At 51.0% G+C, this 15171-nt stretch overlaps 1 protein-coding gene across 6 annotated transcripts in view; it reads right to left on the bottom strand.

Annotated features, from left to right (window-relative positions):
- Window positions 1-7564: 7564 nt before the first annotated feature.
- LOC132244758 (uncharacterized) overlaps window positions 7565-15171 on the bottom strand; it is a 39608-nt gene continuing 32001 nt past the window's right edge. For all 6 annotated transcript variants that reach the window (XM_059717176.1, XM_059717179.1, XM_059717180.1 and 3 more), the window contains one exon: window positions 7565-9977. In XM_059717176.1, the coding sequence (XP_059573159.1) occupies window positions 8416-9977 (1562 nt within the window). In that variant the 3' untranslated portion in view covers window positions 7565-8415. The remainder of the gene's footprint in view (window positions 9978-15171) is intronic.

The raw sequence follows: 15171 nt of genomic DNA, 5'->3' as shown, positions 1-15171 counted from the left end.
GGTGGGAGGTCTAGGACAGTGGTTCTCAACTTTTTTTGTACCAGGACCTATTTATGAAGATCAGTGGCCAGTGCTGACCTGCTTTCCCCCAGCCCTGCTAAAGGGAGCCCCCAGCTGCCCCTTTGCCATTCGGGCCGAAGTCCCGCAGTTCACGCGGATTTCAGTGGAGTGAGTCCGCTGTGGCAGCCCCCCCTGCCCTGGTCTGGGGCTGCCATGCCTCACCAGGCAGCCTGGTCGCGGTCCCTCCAGCCCGTCCCCCAGCAGCGTCTCCCAGTTGCTGTGCCCGTACAAGTATGAGCAGCAGCTCAAGTGCCACCAGCCCAGCTATGCAGCTCCCCCCGATGCCTCCCTCTCTTGCTGAAGGGGCAGGCGCCTACCCCTCCCGTCCCCCCTGCCCTGATGCAGCCTTGGCGCCCGGCTATCTTCCCCATATCTGGCAGGTACCCATCCCCCCTGCCCACACACACACACAGTCCCCAAGTCCCGGACCTCCAACCCCCACTGATCATACACTTAACTGCATCCAGCTATTGGTGCTTCTCCCAGGACCCTGCCTGGGTGCATGCAGGCCATGTGGATGTGTGTGCAGAGACACACGTGTGCCTGCTGGCTCCAGTCACCCAAGCAGTGACTTGCAGGCAGGCTGGAATGAAGGTTACGTGTATGGGGAATGACAAGCTAGATGTGTGTGGAATTAAGGGCTAGCTCTGAAGAAGATGACGTTGGGAGAGATTGGGGGTGGAGGGGGAGAGGTGGATTCTTTGCTAGTGAGCTTTCCTGGGAGTCAGGCAGCGTGGGATAGCTAGAATCTTCCTGCTAGCCGTGTTGTAAGTGTTCGGATTCAATGCTTGCAAGCATAATAAATATTGTTATAGCGTTTTGATGATAGTGTTAGAGCACGGGTGCTCAACCTCTGGTCCTTGGGCCAATTGCAGTCTGTGGAGCTATGATATCTGCCCCACTAGGCTCCCCACAGTTGGGAAATTTGGCGTTTCTCACCTGTCTAAACTCTTTCCTTCGGTGAGGCACTCCCCTCCCCCCCATTTGTCGATGGATTGGGTTCTTGTTCTGCCCCTACCTTTCCTCCCTCCATGGGCTTTGATTGCGTACTGCTTGCATGCGGATTGGGCACTGCCCATCCGTCTCACCGGACAAAAAGGTTGAGCACTCTTTGTTTAGAGTAGTGTTCTCACTGAGATGATCCAGGAAGTATGCAAAAGGAAAGGATTTTTTGGGTGTGGTGACTTTTATTGGACCAACTGCGTGGTTGGAATTAAGTTAGATAAGCTTTCAAACGCAAGATTCATAAATTAATAGATTCATATATGCTAGGGTTGGAAGGGACCTCAACAGATCATTGAGTCCGACCCCCTGCCTAGGCAGGAAAGAGCGCTGGGGTCAGATGACCCCAGCCAGATGCCTATCCAGCCTTCTCTTAAAGACTCCTAAGGTAGGGGAGAGCACCACCTCCCTTGGAAGCCCATTCCAAATTTTGGCCACCCTTACAGTGAAGAAATTTTTCCTGATATCTAGCCTAAATCTGCTCTTTGTCAGTTTGTGACCATTGTTCCTTGTTACCCCAAGAGGCGTTCTGGTGAACAGAGCATCTCCGGTTCCTTGCTGCGCCCCCCTAATGAATTTGTAGTTGGCCACAAGATCACCTCTCGGCCTTCTCTTGTGGAGGCTGAAGAGGTCCAGGTCCCTTAGTCTCTCCTCATAGGGCTTATGCTGTAAACCGTTAACCATACAAGTGGCTCTCCTCTGGACCCTCTTGAAGCTGTCCACATCCTTCTTAAAGTATGGTGCCCAAAACTGGACGCAGTACTCCATCTGGAGTCTGACCAGTGCCGCATAGAGGGGAAGTGTCACCTCCTTGGTTCTAGTTGTCATGCATCTGCTGATGCACGATAGAGTGCAGTTAGCTTTGCTGATGATTTCGTCACACTGACGACTCATGCTCATCTTGGAGTCTGCTAGGACTCCGAGATCCCTTTCCGCTTCTGTGCTGCTGAGAGGGTCATTTCCTAGCCAGTAGGTGCGCTGGATATTTTTACGTCCTAGGTGCAGTACTCTGCATTTGTCCTTGTTGTACTGCGTCCTGTTGTGTTCAGCCCGCTTTTCCAACCTGTCCAGGTCTGCCTGCAGTCATTCCCTACCCTCCAGAGTGCTTACTTCACCCCACAATTTAGTATCATCTGCAGACTTGGACACAGGACACTTCACGCCCACATCCAAGTCACTGATGAAGACACTGAAGAGTACAGGTCTGAGGACTGAGCTCGGTGGGACCCCACTACCCGGATCTTTCCAGGTCAATACCGACCCATCTACTACCACTCTCTGGGTGCGACCCGCAAGCCAATTTGCCACCCACCAGACCGTTTAAACATCTAAGTCACAGCCTCTTAATTTATTTAAGAGAATGGGATGAGATACCGTATCGGAGGTCTTCCTAAAATCCCAAAAAACAACATCCACCTCTACTTCTGCATCAGCATTTTGTGACCTGGTTATAAAATGAAACCAGATTAGTCAGGCATGATCTACCTGCTACAGATCAATGCTGGTTGCCCTGCTTTATCAACGATTTGGAAGACGGGGGTGAAAAGCAGTCTGTTCAAATTTGCTGATGATACCAAAATATGGGGAGAGGTGGGCACGTTAGCAGGGAGGGAGAGACTGCAGAAAGACCTGGATAGGTTGCAGGGGTGGGCTAACAAAAACAGGATGCGTTTCAATAGTGACAAGTGCAGGGTGCTGTACTTGGGCAGTAGTAACCAGCAGCACACTTATAAGATGGGAAACTCCCTTCTTGAGAGCACGGAGGCAGAAAGGGATCTTGTAGTCATTATTGACTCCAAGATGAACACGGGCCGACAATGCGAGGTCACGGTCGGCAGGGCTAACCAGACTGTATCGTGCAACCGCAGGTGCATCTCAAGTAGGTCCAAGGAGGTGATCCTCTCCCTCTACGCGACACTGGTCAGGCCGCAGCTGGAGTAGTGTGTCCAGTTCTGGGCACCCCACTTCAAGAGGGATGTGGACAACATCGAGAGGGTCCAGAGGAGGGCCACCCGCATGATCCGGGGACAGCAGGGCAGACCCTACAACCATAGGTTACGGGACCTGAACCTCTTCAGCCTTCACAAGAGAAGGCTGAGGGGGGACCTGGTGACTGTCTATAAACTCACTCGGGGGGACCAGAAGGGTTTGTGGGAGACCTTGTTTCCCCTAGCGCCCCCCGGGATAACAAGGAATAACGGCCACAAGTTGTTGGAGAGTAGGTTTAAATTAGACCTCCGTAGGAACTACTTTGCGGTTAGGGCGGCTAGGATCTGGAACCAGCTTCCAAGGGAAGTGGTGCTGGCTCCTACCCTGGGGGTCTTTAAAAAGCGGCTTGATGCCTACCTGGCTGGGGCCATTTGAGCCTAGTTTTCTTCCTGCCCAGGAAGGGGGTGGGACTTGAAGATCTCCAAGGTCCCTTCCGACCCGACTTCTATGATTCTATGATTATTTTTCCCGCTGGACTCCCACAAATATGATCCTTAATAATCTTTTCAAAGACTTTTCCAAGGATGGAGGTGAGGCTGACTGACCTATAATGACTTGTATCCTCTTTCCTCCCCTTCTTGAAAATGGGGACCACATTGGCCCTTTTCCAGTCCTCTGGGACCTGACCCGAGTGCCACGAGTGCTCAAACAGCTGTGCCAGTGGTTCTGCTATGACACCGGCAAATGCCTTCAGTACTCGCGGATGCAGCGCATCTGGGCCTGCTAACTTAAACATAGATTCGTAGATGTTAGGGTCGGAAGGGACCTCAATAGATCATCGAGTCCGACCCCCTGCATAAGCAGGAAAGAGTGCTGGGTCTAGATGACCCCAGCTAGATGCTCATCTAACCTCCGCTTGAAGACCCCCAGGGTAGGGGAGAGCACCACCTCCCTTGGGAGCCCGTTCCAGACCCTGGCCACTCGAACTGTGAAGAAGTTCTTCCTAATGTCCAGTCTAAATCTGCTTTCTGCTAGCTTGTGGCCATTATTTCTTGTAACCCCCGGGGGCGCCTTGGTGAATAAATACTCACCAATACTCTTCTGTGCCCCTGTGATGAACTTATAGGCGGCCACAAGGTCGCCTCTCAACCTTCTCTTGCGGAGGCTGAAAAGATCCAGTTTCTCTAGTCTCTCCTCGTAGGGCTTGGTCTGCAGGCCCTTGACCATATGAGTGGCCCTTCTCTGGACCCTCTCCAGGTTATCCGCATCCCTCTTGAATTGCGGCGCCCAGAATTGCACGCAGTACTCCAACTGCGGTCTGACCAGCGCCCGATAGAGGGGAAGTATCACCTCCTTGGACCTATTCGTCATGCATCTGCTGATGCACGATAAAGTGCCATTGGCTTTTTTGATGGCTTCGTCACACTGCCGGCTCATGTTCATCTTGGAGTCCACTAGGACTCCAAGATCCCTTTCCACTTCCGTGCCACCCAGCAGGTCATTCCCTAGGCTGTAGGTGTGCCGGACATTTTTCCTCCCTAGGTGCAGCACTTTGCATTTCTCCTTGTTGAACTGCATTCAGTTGTTTTCTGCCCACTTGTCCAACCTGTCCAGATCTGCTTGCAGCTGTTCCCTGCCCTCCGGCGTGTCTACATCTCCCCATAGCTTTGTGTCATCTGCAAACTTGGACAGAGTACATTTGACTCCCTCGTCCAAGTCACTGATGAAGACATTAAAGAGTATCGGTCCAAGGACCGAGCCCGGCGGGACCCCACTGCCCACACCCTTCCAGGTCGAAACCGACCCATCCACCACGACTCTCTGGGTGCGACCCTCCAGCCAATTCGCCACCCACCAGACTGTGTAGTCATCCAAGTCACAGCCTCTTAACTTGTTCACCAGTATGGGGTGGGATACCATATCGAAGGCCTTCCTGAAGTCTAAGTATACGACATCCACCCCTCCTCCTGTGTCCAGGCGTTTCGTAACCTGGTCATAAAAAGAAACTAGATTGGTCAGGCACGATCTGCCTGCCACGAACCCGTGCTGATTTCCCCTCAGCATAATTTGTCCTGCCAGGCTCTCACAAATGTGAGCCTTGATAATTTTTTCAAAGACTTTACCAAGGATGGAGGTGAGACTGACTGGCCTATAGTTGCGCGGGTCCTCCTTCCTCCCCTTTTTGAAAATGGGGACCACGTTGGCCCTTTTCCAGTCCTCCGGGACTTGGCCCGTGCGCCACGAGCGTTCAAATATTCCTGCCAGTGGCTCTGCAGTGATGTCGGCCAGTGCCTTCAGCACCCTCGGATGGAGCTCATCCGGGCCTGCCGACTTAAAGGCATCCAGTTCTTCCAAGTGACTCTGCACCATCTCAGGGTCTACGCATGGAAGTCTGGCGCCATGCTGCTGCCTCTCTACAACCCCAGTGAGAGACTTGTCGTGCCCCTCGCTTAGGAACACTGAGGCAAAGAACTCGTTGAGGAGTTCAGCCTTGTCCCCCCCGTCTACACATCCAGTCCATCCAAGTGACTCTGCACCACGTCAGCGTTGACAGTTGGTGGGCTGGTATCCCTCTGATCCCATCTAAGAGCCTGTTAGGAGACTGATCTTGACCCTTGTTCGAGAACACTGAGGCAAAAAACTCATTGAATAGCTCAGCCTTGTCCCCCCCGTCTGTCACTAATTGCTCCTGTTTCTTCAGTAGGGGTGCTGTGCTGCCCTGCGCCTTCCTTTTACTCCCTACATACCTAACAATAGACGTTTTGTTGTCTTTAATTTGTGTTGCCAGCCTCAGCTCTGTAGTTGCTTTGGCCTTTCTGCCTCCCTGCAAGTGCGGGCCAAGTAGATACACTCCTCCTTGGTAGCTTCCTCCTGCTTTCACCACCTATATGCCGCCTTTTTTTTTTTTTTTTTTTTTTTTCCCTTAGGCTCTTCTAGATGTCTGTGTTTAGCCAAGGAAGTTTTTTGGCCCCTTTCTCCCCTTTCCCTCGCACTGGGATCATCTCCCTCTGTGCCTGAAGGATCACTTCCTTTAGGAACGACCACCCTTCCTGGACTCCCATCTCGCCAATACTCCTATCCTGCAGTGCATCGCTGATTAAACTGAGCACGCTGAAGTTAGCCTTCCTAAAGTCAAGCACCTCCACCCTATTATTATCTTACCCACTCTACACCGTATGATGAATTTGATTGAGTGAGTGGTGGTCACTGTCCCCGAGGTGACCACGAATCTCTAGTTCCCCTTCCAGGTCATCCCCCATAGCCAACACCACGTCCAGTGGGACCATATACTTCCTGCGTTAGGTGAACGGTTGGATTTGGCTGACTGCTCTTCCCAGCAGATGTCAGGGTAGTTTAGGTCCCCCATGACAACCATGTCCCTAGACTGTACGGCCCCTGAGAGCTGCCTCAAGCATTCCCAGTCTAGCTCTCCTCCTTGATGTGGTGGTCTGTAGCAGACCCCCATCACCAGGTCCCTTTCCCCTTGACCTCCATGTGTCCTAACCCACAATGCTTTAACTTTCTCTTAAGACTCCCTTCTGTGCACTCACCTGGACACTGTCTGAAGCCAATGATGCTGATGCGCAGTTCAGACTCCTCCTGCTCTCCCCTCAACTAAACAGGGATGGGAGAAAACCCCTTCCCACTTCCCTGCAGCTGGCCCAGCTCAGCTTGCTGCTGCTGCTGGTTCCTTACCGCCGCACAGGAGCGAAGGGCGCACACATGCTTGCTTCAGCATCCCAACTAAAAGTCAAATGCTCTAGGTAAGGCTTGAACTCACAACCTTGGCATCACTTCCCCAGTGCTGTTTTATAAGTATCACATGCTAACCCACCGCACCACCAGAGCTGAGTTGAAAAGCTCTTTGTCACTATTTTAGAGCATTTGTTTAAAGTAATTGTATCTCTGCTATTGGCTTTTGGATTTAATAAAGACATTTGAACTGAATTACTGACACGCTCAATCAAATTCTAACACAACATACAGGGCGCATCTACATGTGTCACTATGGCAACTTTACTGTGCTGTATGTGTGGCACATGATTATTTTTAGCCGCTACTTCACCGTAGTGGCGCGCTATACCAGAGGAGCGTGTTGCAATGGGGACGTAGCTGCTGCTTGCGTGTAGATGCCCATGGATGCTACATCGCCAATTTTGTTTCTTATACGGCTGTTTTTCCAAATGTTTCTAATAACTCATAGAAAACTAGGGTTGAAAGGGGTTCCAGTAACTCATCTAGTCCAACCCCTTGCTAAAAGCAGGACCATCCTTAATTTGATCGTGCCAGAGATTTGTCGAGCCGGGCCTTAAAATATTCCGAGTCCACCACCCTCTAGATAAGCTGTCCCAGTACTTCACCAATCTCTTAGTCAGAAAGTTTTTCCTAATCTCCAGCTTGTTCACATCTCTTCTGTGGTAGGGGGTGTGGGCCACGATTCCCGGATGGTGCTTGGGAAGCGGCCGCAGTTGCGTGTCGAGTGGGGCACTGGGTAGCGACATCAACCCAGACACGCTCAGGGATGCCAGGTGTACGAGAGAGAGAGAGAATGAGCGCGACACTGAGACAAATGGTAGGTGAAGAAAAGTTATAAGTTTACTTACGAGCCAACAAGATGATTAACGAGTTGAAGTAACTTGGTGAATACAGGAACTAATTACAAGGACTATTTACAGTAGCAGGTGGATACAGACGATGTGGTGCGGGTAGAAAAGACGAGCAAATGATGGTGGCGGCGAGTGACAAGTAAGGTGTAGTCGTGGAGGTCGACTGCAGCCGAAAGTAATAGCAGTACAAGTAGGATGCCTGGCTGGGCAACACCCAGGGCGTTCCGGATTGCGTGTGGTCTAACTGTAAGCTGTAGCAGCCTACGCTAGAAATCTAGCTAGAAGCCGAGGGGTCTGTCCAGACCGCAAGACAGGTGATCAGGCTGTCTTTGAGATCTGATCCCAAGGACCGGAGTCTGGGAGCGTCTGGGGACCCCACGCCGAGGCGCGCAGTCCCCTTTATAAACTCCCTAGCCAATCAGGGTCCCCCCTTGATGGAACATTCTGGAGGCCTCAGCATGCTGGTCCAGCCAGCCACGCTCTAGGGGTAACTTCTGATTGGTTAGGCTATAAGCGATCACGCATTGTCCGCATGATGGTGCATATTAAGGTCACATTCCTCCGCCACTGCGTCACCGAATGTCACTCACAGGTAGCCATGTCACTTAATGTCTCAAACAGCAATCTGGTGGAGTCACATCACCTCCTGACATGCCCCCTTGACTACTGCCAGATTGTTATATGATTGAACACGAATACATCATTAATTTATCTAATACTGGTCATAGACACATACTCAAAGTCCTTGTCTTCGGAAGGATTAGGTATTTGAGCGTAGACTAAGGCTGATGGTGTTATGACTTTCTTTTTGACTGAATCAACGACACAACATCCTACGCAAACACACAATAAACAACTGAATAGAGGTATTCACAGGGTTAATAATGGGGCGAGTATGCACGTTGCTAACGAGGAAAAACTCCAACCAAAACTGGAAAAAAAGGTCCGCGAGCCAACCACTGCTTACTTTCGCTATGGCATTAGCACCTTTAGCGGCCTTTTTAATTAACTCCAGTTGAGCCGTTAGCGGTACGGTCACATTAGGAATTGAAATACAGCAATACTCATCAGATAAATTTAGGTATTTGCATGCTCCTCCATTATGAAGTAACATAGCATCGAGGGCAAGTCGATTTTGCATAGTCATCCTTGAGGTTTCTTGTAACTGCTTGTTTAGCAGGAATAGAGCTTCATTGGTGGCATTGAAGCCTATTTCTACTTCCTCTGCTAATTTTACAATGGCCTCCCGAGCTCTCATGATTCCTACATACCAAAGGAACAACCCTTCCATTGCCCATTCAAAACGTTTGCCTACTTGTTGGCTATAGGTCATTCTGGACCAAGTGGTAGCGGAGCGTTTTCCCCTGGCCTCAGTGTGTGCGAACCAGGGAGTGTATGGGTTGGAAGTGTTTGTAGCAAGAGGTGGGCGGAGTTCTACGCTGGCAATAAAGCAAGCCCCATCAAAGCGAGCAGGTAGAGCAGTATATAGTACATCGTTGTTACATGCCCACATGAGTCCTCGGGGTGCGTTGGTCGGTAGCCCCTTTCTACGACACCAAAGGGCCTGGATTTTAGGTGTGCAGTAGGGGTGTGTTAGGTTGCGGCTTTCTAAATGCCGCACTTCCGCTTGTCTCAATGGGAAGAAGGCACTTAACAGCTGATGTGTCCCGTGGAAAATAGTGAGATTTACCCCTCTGCTTACATTCCACCCTCCCTCTGGCATGGGAGTGCTATTAAGGAAAAGGAACCATGAAGGTTGGAGACTATGGGCTTGCCATGGTAGGAATTGCACTTGATCTTCATCGGTGCCCCACTTTCGAGCCCCCCAGGGGATACGATGACAATCAGTTGGCTCTGCTTTGTTACTCCCTAGTCCCCAACTCCTACAGTTTAGGCTAGAGATGTTTTTCTCCGTTATCTGACCTGACGGCCAGTAGTACGCCGCCATTTTATTCCCTCTTATGCGTGTATAGTCGGGAAAAGAAACTACTTGGCAACCTGGGCAAGGTATGGGACCATTGATTCTACAAATAGAGGTTCCGCACAATGGTCCTCGTACCTCTGAAAACCATTTTGCGATATTAAGGGGAGTAACATACGCCTCTAGAACATTGTCCTCGATTGCTGCAGGCTTCGGGATGCAAGCGGTGACCCCCTCTGGATGCGGGCCGGTGGCATTCGCCCAGATTTCAATCATCCGGAGCACAGAGTTCCGATGTAGTGGGTCCTCCTCAGCGCTCGGCTCTGGTGTTGCTTGAGTTAGGAGCAGGAACAGGTGGATGGTGGTGAAAGTTGTCACCATCCTTGCACTATTGGCGACCCCAGGCAGGCTGCTAGACGACAGGCTGGGGATGACTTGCCCATTAAAATAGGAGGTATCTGAAAAGAAAACATCACCTAATTAGTATAAATGTGTATATATATATATATATATATATATACACACAATGTTGCGCCCGATTATTAATTGGGAAACCCTCCCCCTAACTCCTTCGGCTCAACCAATTATGGTGGGCCAGGATGGTGCGTGGCGGTGTGGCTGCTGTTAGGGAAATAAAGTAAGTATTAGGATAACTTCCTGTTTTTTCAACTGTCCCAGGGAGAGGCGTCGGTCGCGTTGTTATGGCCGTGGGTACTGCTAGCCATACTCTTTCTTTTTCGTTGTAGCAAGGTTTCCAAGTAGGTGGTGTAACCGCTGGTCTTTCCTGCCATAAATCTTTGACTTTGTTTAGTGAGATTAGGACTTCATCATTGAATTTGATCCAATTTTTGTAACTACCATTGCCCCGTAGGCGTAGGTTCTCCTTATAGAGGCCGATATGCCTCTCAACTACCCCGTTGGATTGGGGATGGTATCGTAAATGGTGATGCCAACTGATATTATGTTTGGCCGCAAATTGCTCAATAACTTTAGAGGTGAAAGGCGGCCCTCCATCTGAATGTATTTCAGCTGGCACTTGCCAACGAGCGCGTGCATTTATTAAACTGTCTTGGACCTTTATTGCAGTTGTTTTTCTGAGCGGGAGGACAAGGAGCTGTCTTGTTCCTAGGTCTACTATAGCTAAGCCCTTGTTAGGTATTTTCGCCTCTGGTAGGGGGCCTAATATATCAATCTGCCAGGTTTTTCCCGGTGAGAAGTACTCGGTGTTGAAAGCTCCATATTTGTGTCTATGTTGTCTCGGTTTTTCTTTAGCGCAGGTGGGGCATGCCTGCACTATTTCTCGCCAACGTTTTGCATTAGGCCCCTTCTCCGCATCTAATTGCCATCGGATTCGGGCTCTGGCAGCACTGGGATGCCCCCAGAATTCATGAAGCCACTTTAAGAATAATTGGTCGTCCACTGTACCTTGACTATTCTTATTACTCATTTGGATTGATTGGACCGCTTCTGTACATCTCGATACTACTCTTTGTGCAAGAGCTTGATCAGTGACCTGATGTGCTGGGTCTGTGTCCCCCCGGTGCGACCGGGTGTGTTTTATCAGTGGTAATGTCTCGAGCTGTAGCAGGGTTTCTCTGATGTCCTCCCAGATTTGTAGATGCTCTGTAGCCCTAGCGGTTTTGGTCATGATTCTATAGATGTACTCGGAATCAATTGTAATTACAGGAACTGGCAAGGTGTTATCATGGCAGCCTCGAATGTGCTCGAGGGCTAGGTGGAATCCCCTCAGCTCCGTCGCCTGAACTGATTCACTGTTATGTGTGTTATAGATTTTAGTGAGTTGGCAGGGCTTACAATAAAATCCGTAAGCCCCGTTCTCTCTTGAGGTCCCATCTGATGCCACCCAACCTGGTTCCGTTGTCCCGTATAACTTAGGCATGAGGGACTCTTCGTCTTCACTCGGGGGTAAATCTCCCTCTAAAACTCTCTATCCTGACCAGTAGTAATGAAATCTCAGTACTACTGCGCACCATGTCTTCGCAGTCCCCGGATACTCTGGGATCTGCCAGACATACCCAGTGGAGCTATGATATCTGCCCCACTGGGAACAAATGTTCCCCTAGATACTGATGGTCACCCCTGATAAACTTGTAGGTGGCCATCAGATCACCCCTGAGCCTGCGCTTTTCCAGGCTAAAGAGCCCCAGGGGTCTCAGCCTGTCATCGTAGGGTCTGCTTCCCTGACCTCTGATCATGCGCGTGGCTCTTCTCTGGACTCTCTCAAGCTTCTCCACATCCTTTTTGAATTGTGGAGCCCAAAACTGGACGCAGTACTCCAGCTGCGGCCTCACTAAGGCCGAGTACAGGGGGAGAATGACGTCCCGGGATTTGCTTGAGAAGCATCTATGGATGCAAGCCAGCGTTTTGGTCGCTATACTAGCCGCAGCATCGCATTGCAGGCTCATGTTCATCTTGTGGTCAACGATGACCCCCAAGTCTCTTTCTTCCATAGTGCTAACCAACATAGCACTGCCGAGCCTATAAGGATGCTGCGGGTTTTTTTTCCCAAGGTGGAGAACCTTGCATTTATCGGCGTTGAACACCATCAGATTCTCATCCGCCCACTTGCTGAGCCTGTCCAGGTCAGCCTGGATCATCCGCCTGTCTTCTGGTGCGGATGCTTTGCCCCAAAGTTTTTTATGATAGACGTCGGGTTTAATAACATTAACTTGTGCGCCGGTGTCTAGTAAAAAGCGCACAGACGTTTCCTCTCGACTGCTTAATTTCTGTATAGTTAAAGTTATATACGGGCGCTCGTCGCTACTAAAGCGGCCGCCGGTGCCCGCCTCAGTGGCCGCTACTCGTTTTTTTGTTGGGTCCTCTTGTCTGGATCCAATTTTTTATATTTGAATCCCATGCGGGTAGCTAGTTCCTTTTGGCCTTGATCTTCTATTCTTCGTAGTTGCATCGGTGTGAGGCCAGTATTTTTAAGAAGGAACCCAAATCTAGCCTTTTCTTCCGGGGTTCTCTCCTTCCACTGAACGTTGGGGGACATCTTTAGAGATGACCTAGGGGATTGGCGTTTCTTTTCCTGCCCCTCTGCTACTTGTATGATTGGACTAGCCGTGGCCGCCTCCACTTTGCTGGTCCTTGTAAGGTCTGGTAATTCCGTAAGGATGTTCCCTATGGGGCTCCCTATCAAAGTGTGTAGCGTTACCTTTAGCAAGGGGGTTTGGTGTCCCCCGTACAGTTCTGCGCAGGCTTTCACCGCATCCGCCTCCACGGGAGCTCTGCCTGGTTCCCTGCACCAACGGTGCGGCCAGTACTCTCGCCGTTGTCGCTCATCTAGCGTCACTGGCCATACCTCTGTGTACCATATCAGGTAACTCGTGCCATCTATGGAATAAAGCAACTGCAGCGGCGTCGGATGAGATGGTGGGTTTGCATGCCGCTTGTGAATTTGTGCTAAAAGGGTCGGGACTACTACTGCGCTTATTGGTATCGGCCATACCCAGTTGTTAGCAATTTGGGTTTGGTCCGTGCGTGTTCCCCCGCTCCAGTCTCATCAGAGTAAAGGCCTCTTCCGTGTCGAGTAATTCGCCTCCATGATTTAATACGAGGCGCCCCACCCACACTACTGGGGTCTCCTCCGGGCTGATTTTTGTCTCCCTGATTAAATCTTGCATCTCCCCCCTTGTCCGGGTCCGGTAGACTGCAGCCGTCCGGGTTACCTCACCCTCCACCGTTGTTGTGACTGTGGCGATTGGATGTACTTGGAAGGTGGGGGCACTCGCGGTGTCGGCCTTCTGGGGAAGACTGGGGTATGCTGAGGGGATTTTGTATGGTGGCGGTGGGGGAGGTGGCGCTAGAGGGTCGGTGATTGATCCCTTTATTAACACCGTAGGGGGCGCCGAAGCATCATTCCCTACATTTCCCGGTAAGACGGTGGGGGGCGCTAGGGGGCCGGTGTTCTCCTCCCCTCCTGGGGTGATGTCACTTACCCCTCCCATCTTGTGAGCTGCGCCTTCCTTACCCGCTGCAACGTCCGTTAGGTTTTTTCGCGCCTTTTCTTCGCCAACCGTGTTTTTCTCCTCAGCGTCGCCGCCATTTTGAGACTTTAACCTTGCAAGTTTTGCATTCTTGTCGGCGACATCTTGGGCCAAGGCCTCGATGTCACCGGCTGGGTTCGCTGCAAGTCTTAAGAGCTCAGTTATTGTTCTAAACATTATATTGATAACTTTTCCTTTTTTCTGTTTTTCTCCTCCACATCTGCACCGGGAGGACTCTCGCCCCTGTTTCTCTAATTGTTCCCTGAGCTCCGTTAGGATTTCACTCTCTCTGCTCTCCTCACGGAGAGTGGGGCAATTGAATCTGTCCGACGGCGTGGCACGGCCGCTACTCTGTTTTACATATTTAATGCATCGCCCGTATTCTCGTCTGGGGTCTTTATCTTTGTTTTCGGCGATTTCTTTCCATGTTATAAAAGGAATTACGTCTTGTACTTTATCATAAGGTCGATACCTCACTGCTGGGCTCGGGTATTATTCCTCTCTCGCTCCTTCGGCGATCCCATCCTCGTCGCCACGTGGGCCACGATTCCCGGATGGTGCTTGGGAAGCGGCCGCAGTTGCGTGTCGAGTGGGGCACTGGGTAGCGACACCAACCCAGACACGCTCGGGGATGCCAGGTGTACGGGAGAGAGAGAGAATGAGCGCGACACTGAGACAAACGGTAGGTGAAGAAAAGTTATAAGTTTGCTTACAAGCCAACAAGACGATTAACGAGTTGAAGTAACTTGGTGAATACGGGAACTAACTACAAGGACTATTTACAGTAGCAGGTGGATACAGACGACGTGGTGCGGGTAGAAAAGACGAGCAAATGATGGTGGCGGCGAGTGACAAGTAAGGTGTAGTCGTGGAGGTCGACTGCAGCCGAAAGTAATAGCAGTACAAGTAGGATGCCTGGCTGGGCAACACCCAGGGCGTTCCGGATTGCGTGTGGTCTAACTGTAAGCTGTAGCAGCCTACGCTAGAAATCTAGCTAGAAGCCGAGGGGTCTGTCCAGACCGCAAGACAGGGGATCAGGCTGTCTTTGAGATCAGATCCCAAGGACCGGAGTCTGGGAGCGTCTGGGGACCCCACGCCGAGGCGCGCAGTCCCCTTTATAAACTCCCTAGCCAATCAGGGTCCCCCCTTGATGGAACATTCTGGAGGCCTCAGCATGCTGGTCCAGCCAGCCACGCTCTAGGGGTAACTTCTGATCGGTTAGGCTATAAGCGATCACGCATTGTCCGCATGATGGTGCCTCTTAAGGTCACATTCCTCCGCCACTGCGTCACCGAATGTCACTCACAGGTAGCCATGTCACTTAATGTCTCAAACAGCAATCTGGTGGAGTCACATCACCTCCTGACAGGGGGCACAAAACTGAACACAGCACTCCACATGTAACCTCACCAGTGCAGAAAAGTGGGGAATAGTGACTTCCCTCAGTGCTGACAACACTCCTACTAATGCAACCCAGTATGCTGTTAGCCTTCTTGGCAACAAGCGCACAGTGTTGGCACCTATTCAGCTTCTTGTCCACCGTAACCCCCAGGTCCTTTTCTGTGGAGCTGCTGCTTAGCCAGTTGGTCCCAAGCCCGTAGCGGTGCAAGAGACTGTTCTGTCCTACGTTCAGGCCTTTGCA

The sequence above is a fragment of the Alligator mississippiensis genome, chromosome 14, assembly GCF_030867095.1.
Source record: "Alligator mississippiensis isolate rAllMis1 chromosome 14, rAllMis1, whole genome shotgun sequence".
Lineage (NCBI taxonomy): Eukaryota > Metazoa > Chordata > Crocodylia > Alligatoridae > Alligator > Alligator mississippiensis.
The sequence above is the reverse complement of the archived record's forward strand: the minus strand, read 5'-3'. Positions and strand labels throughout refer to the sequence as shown.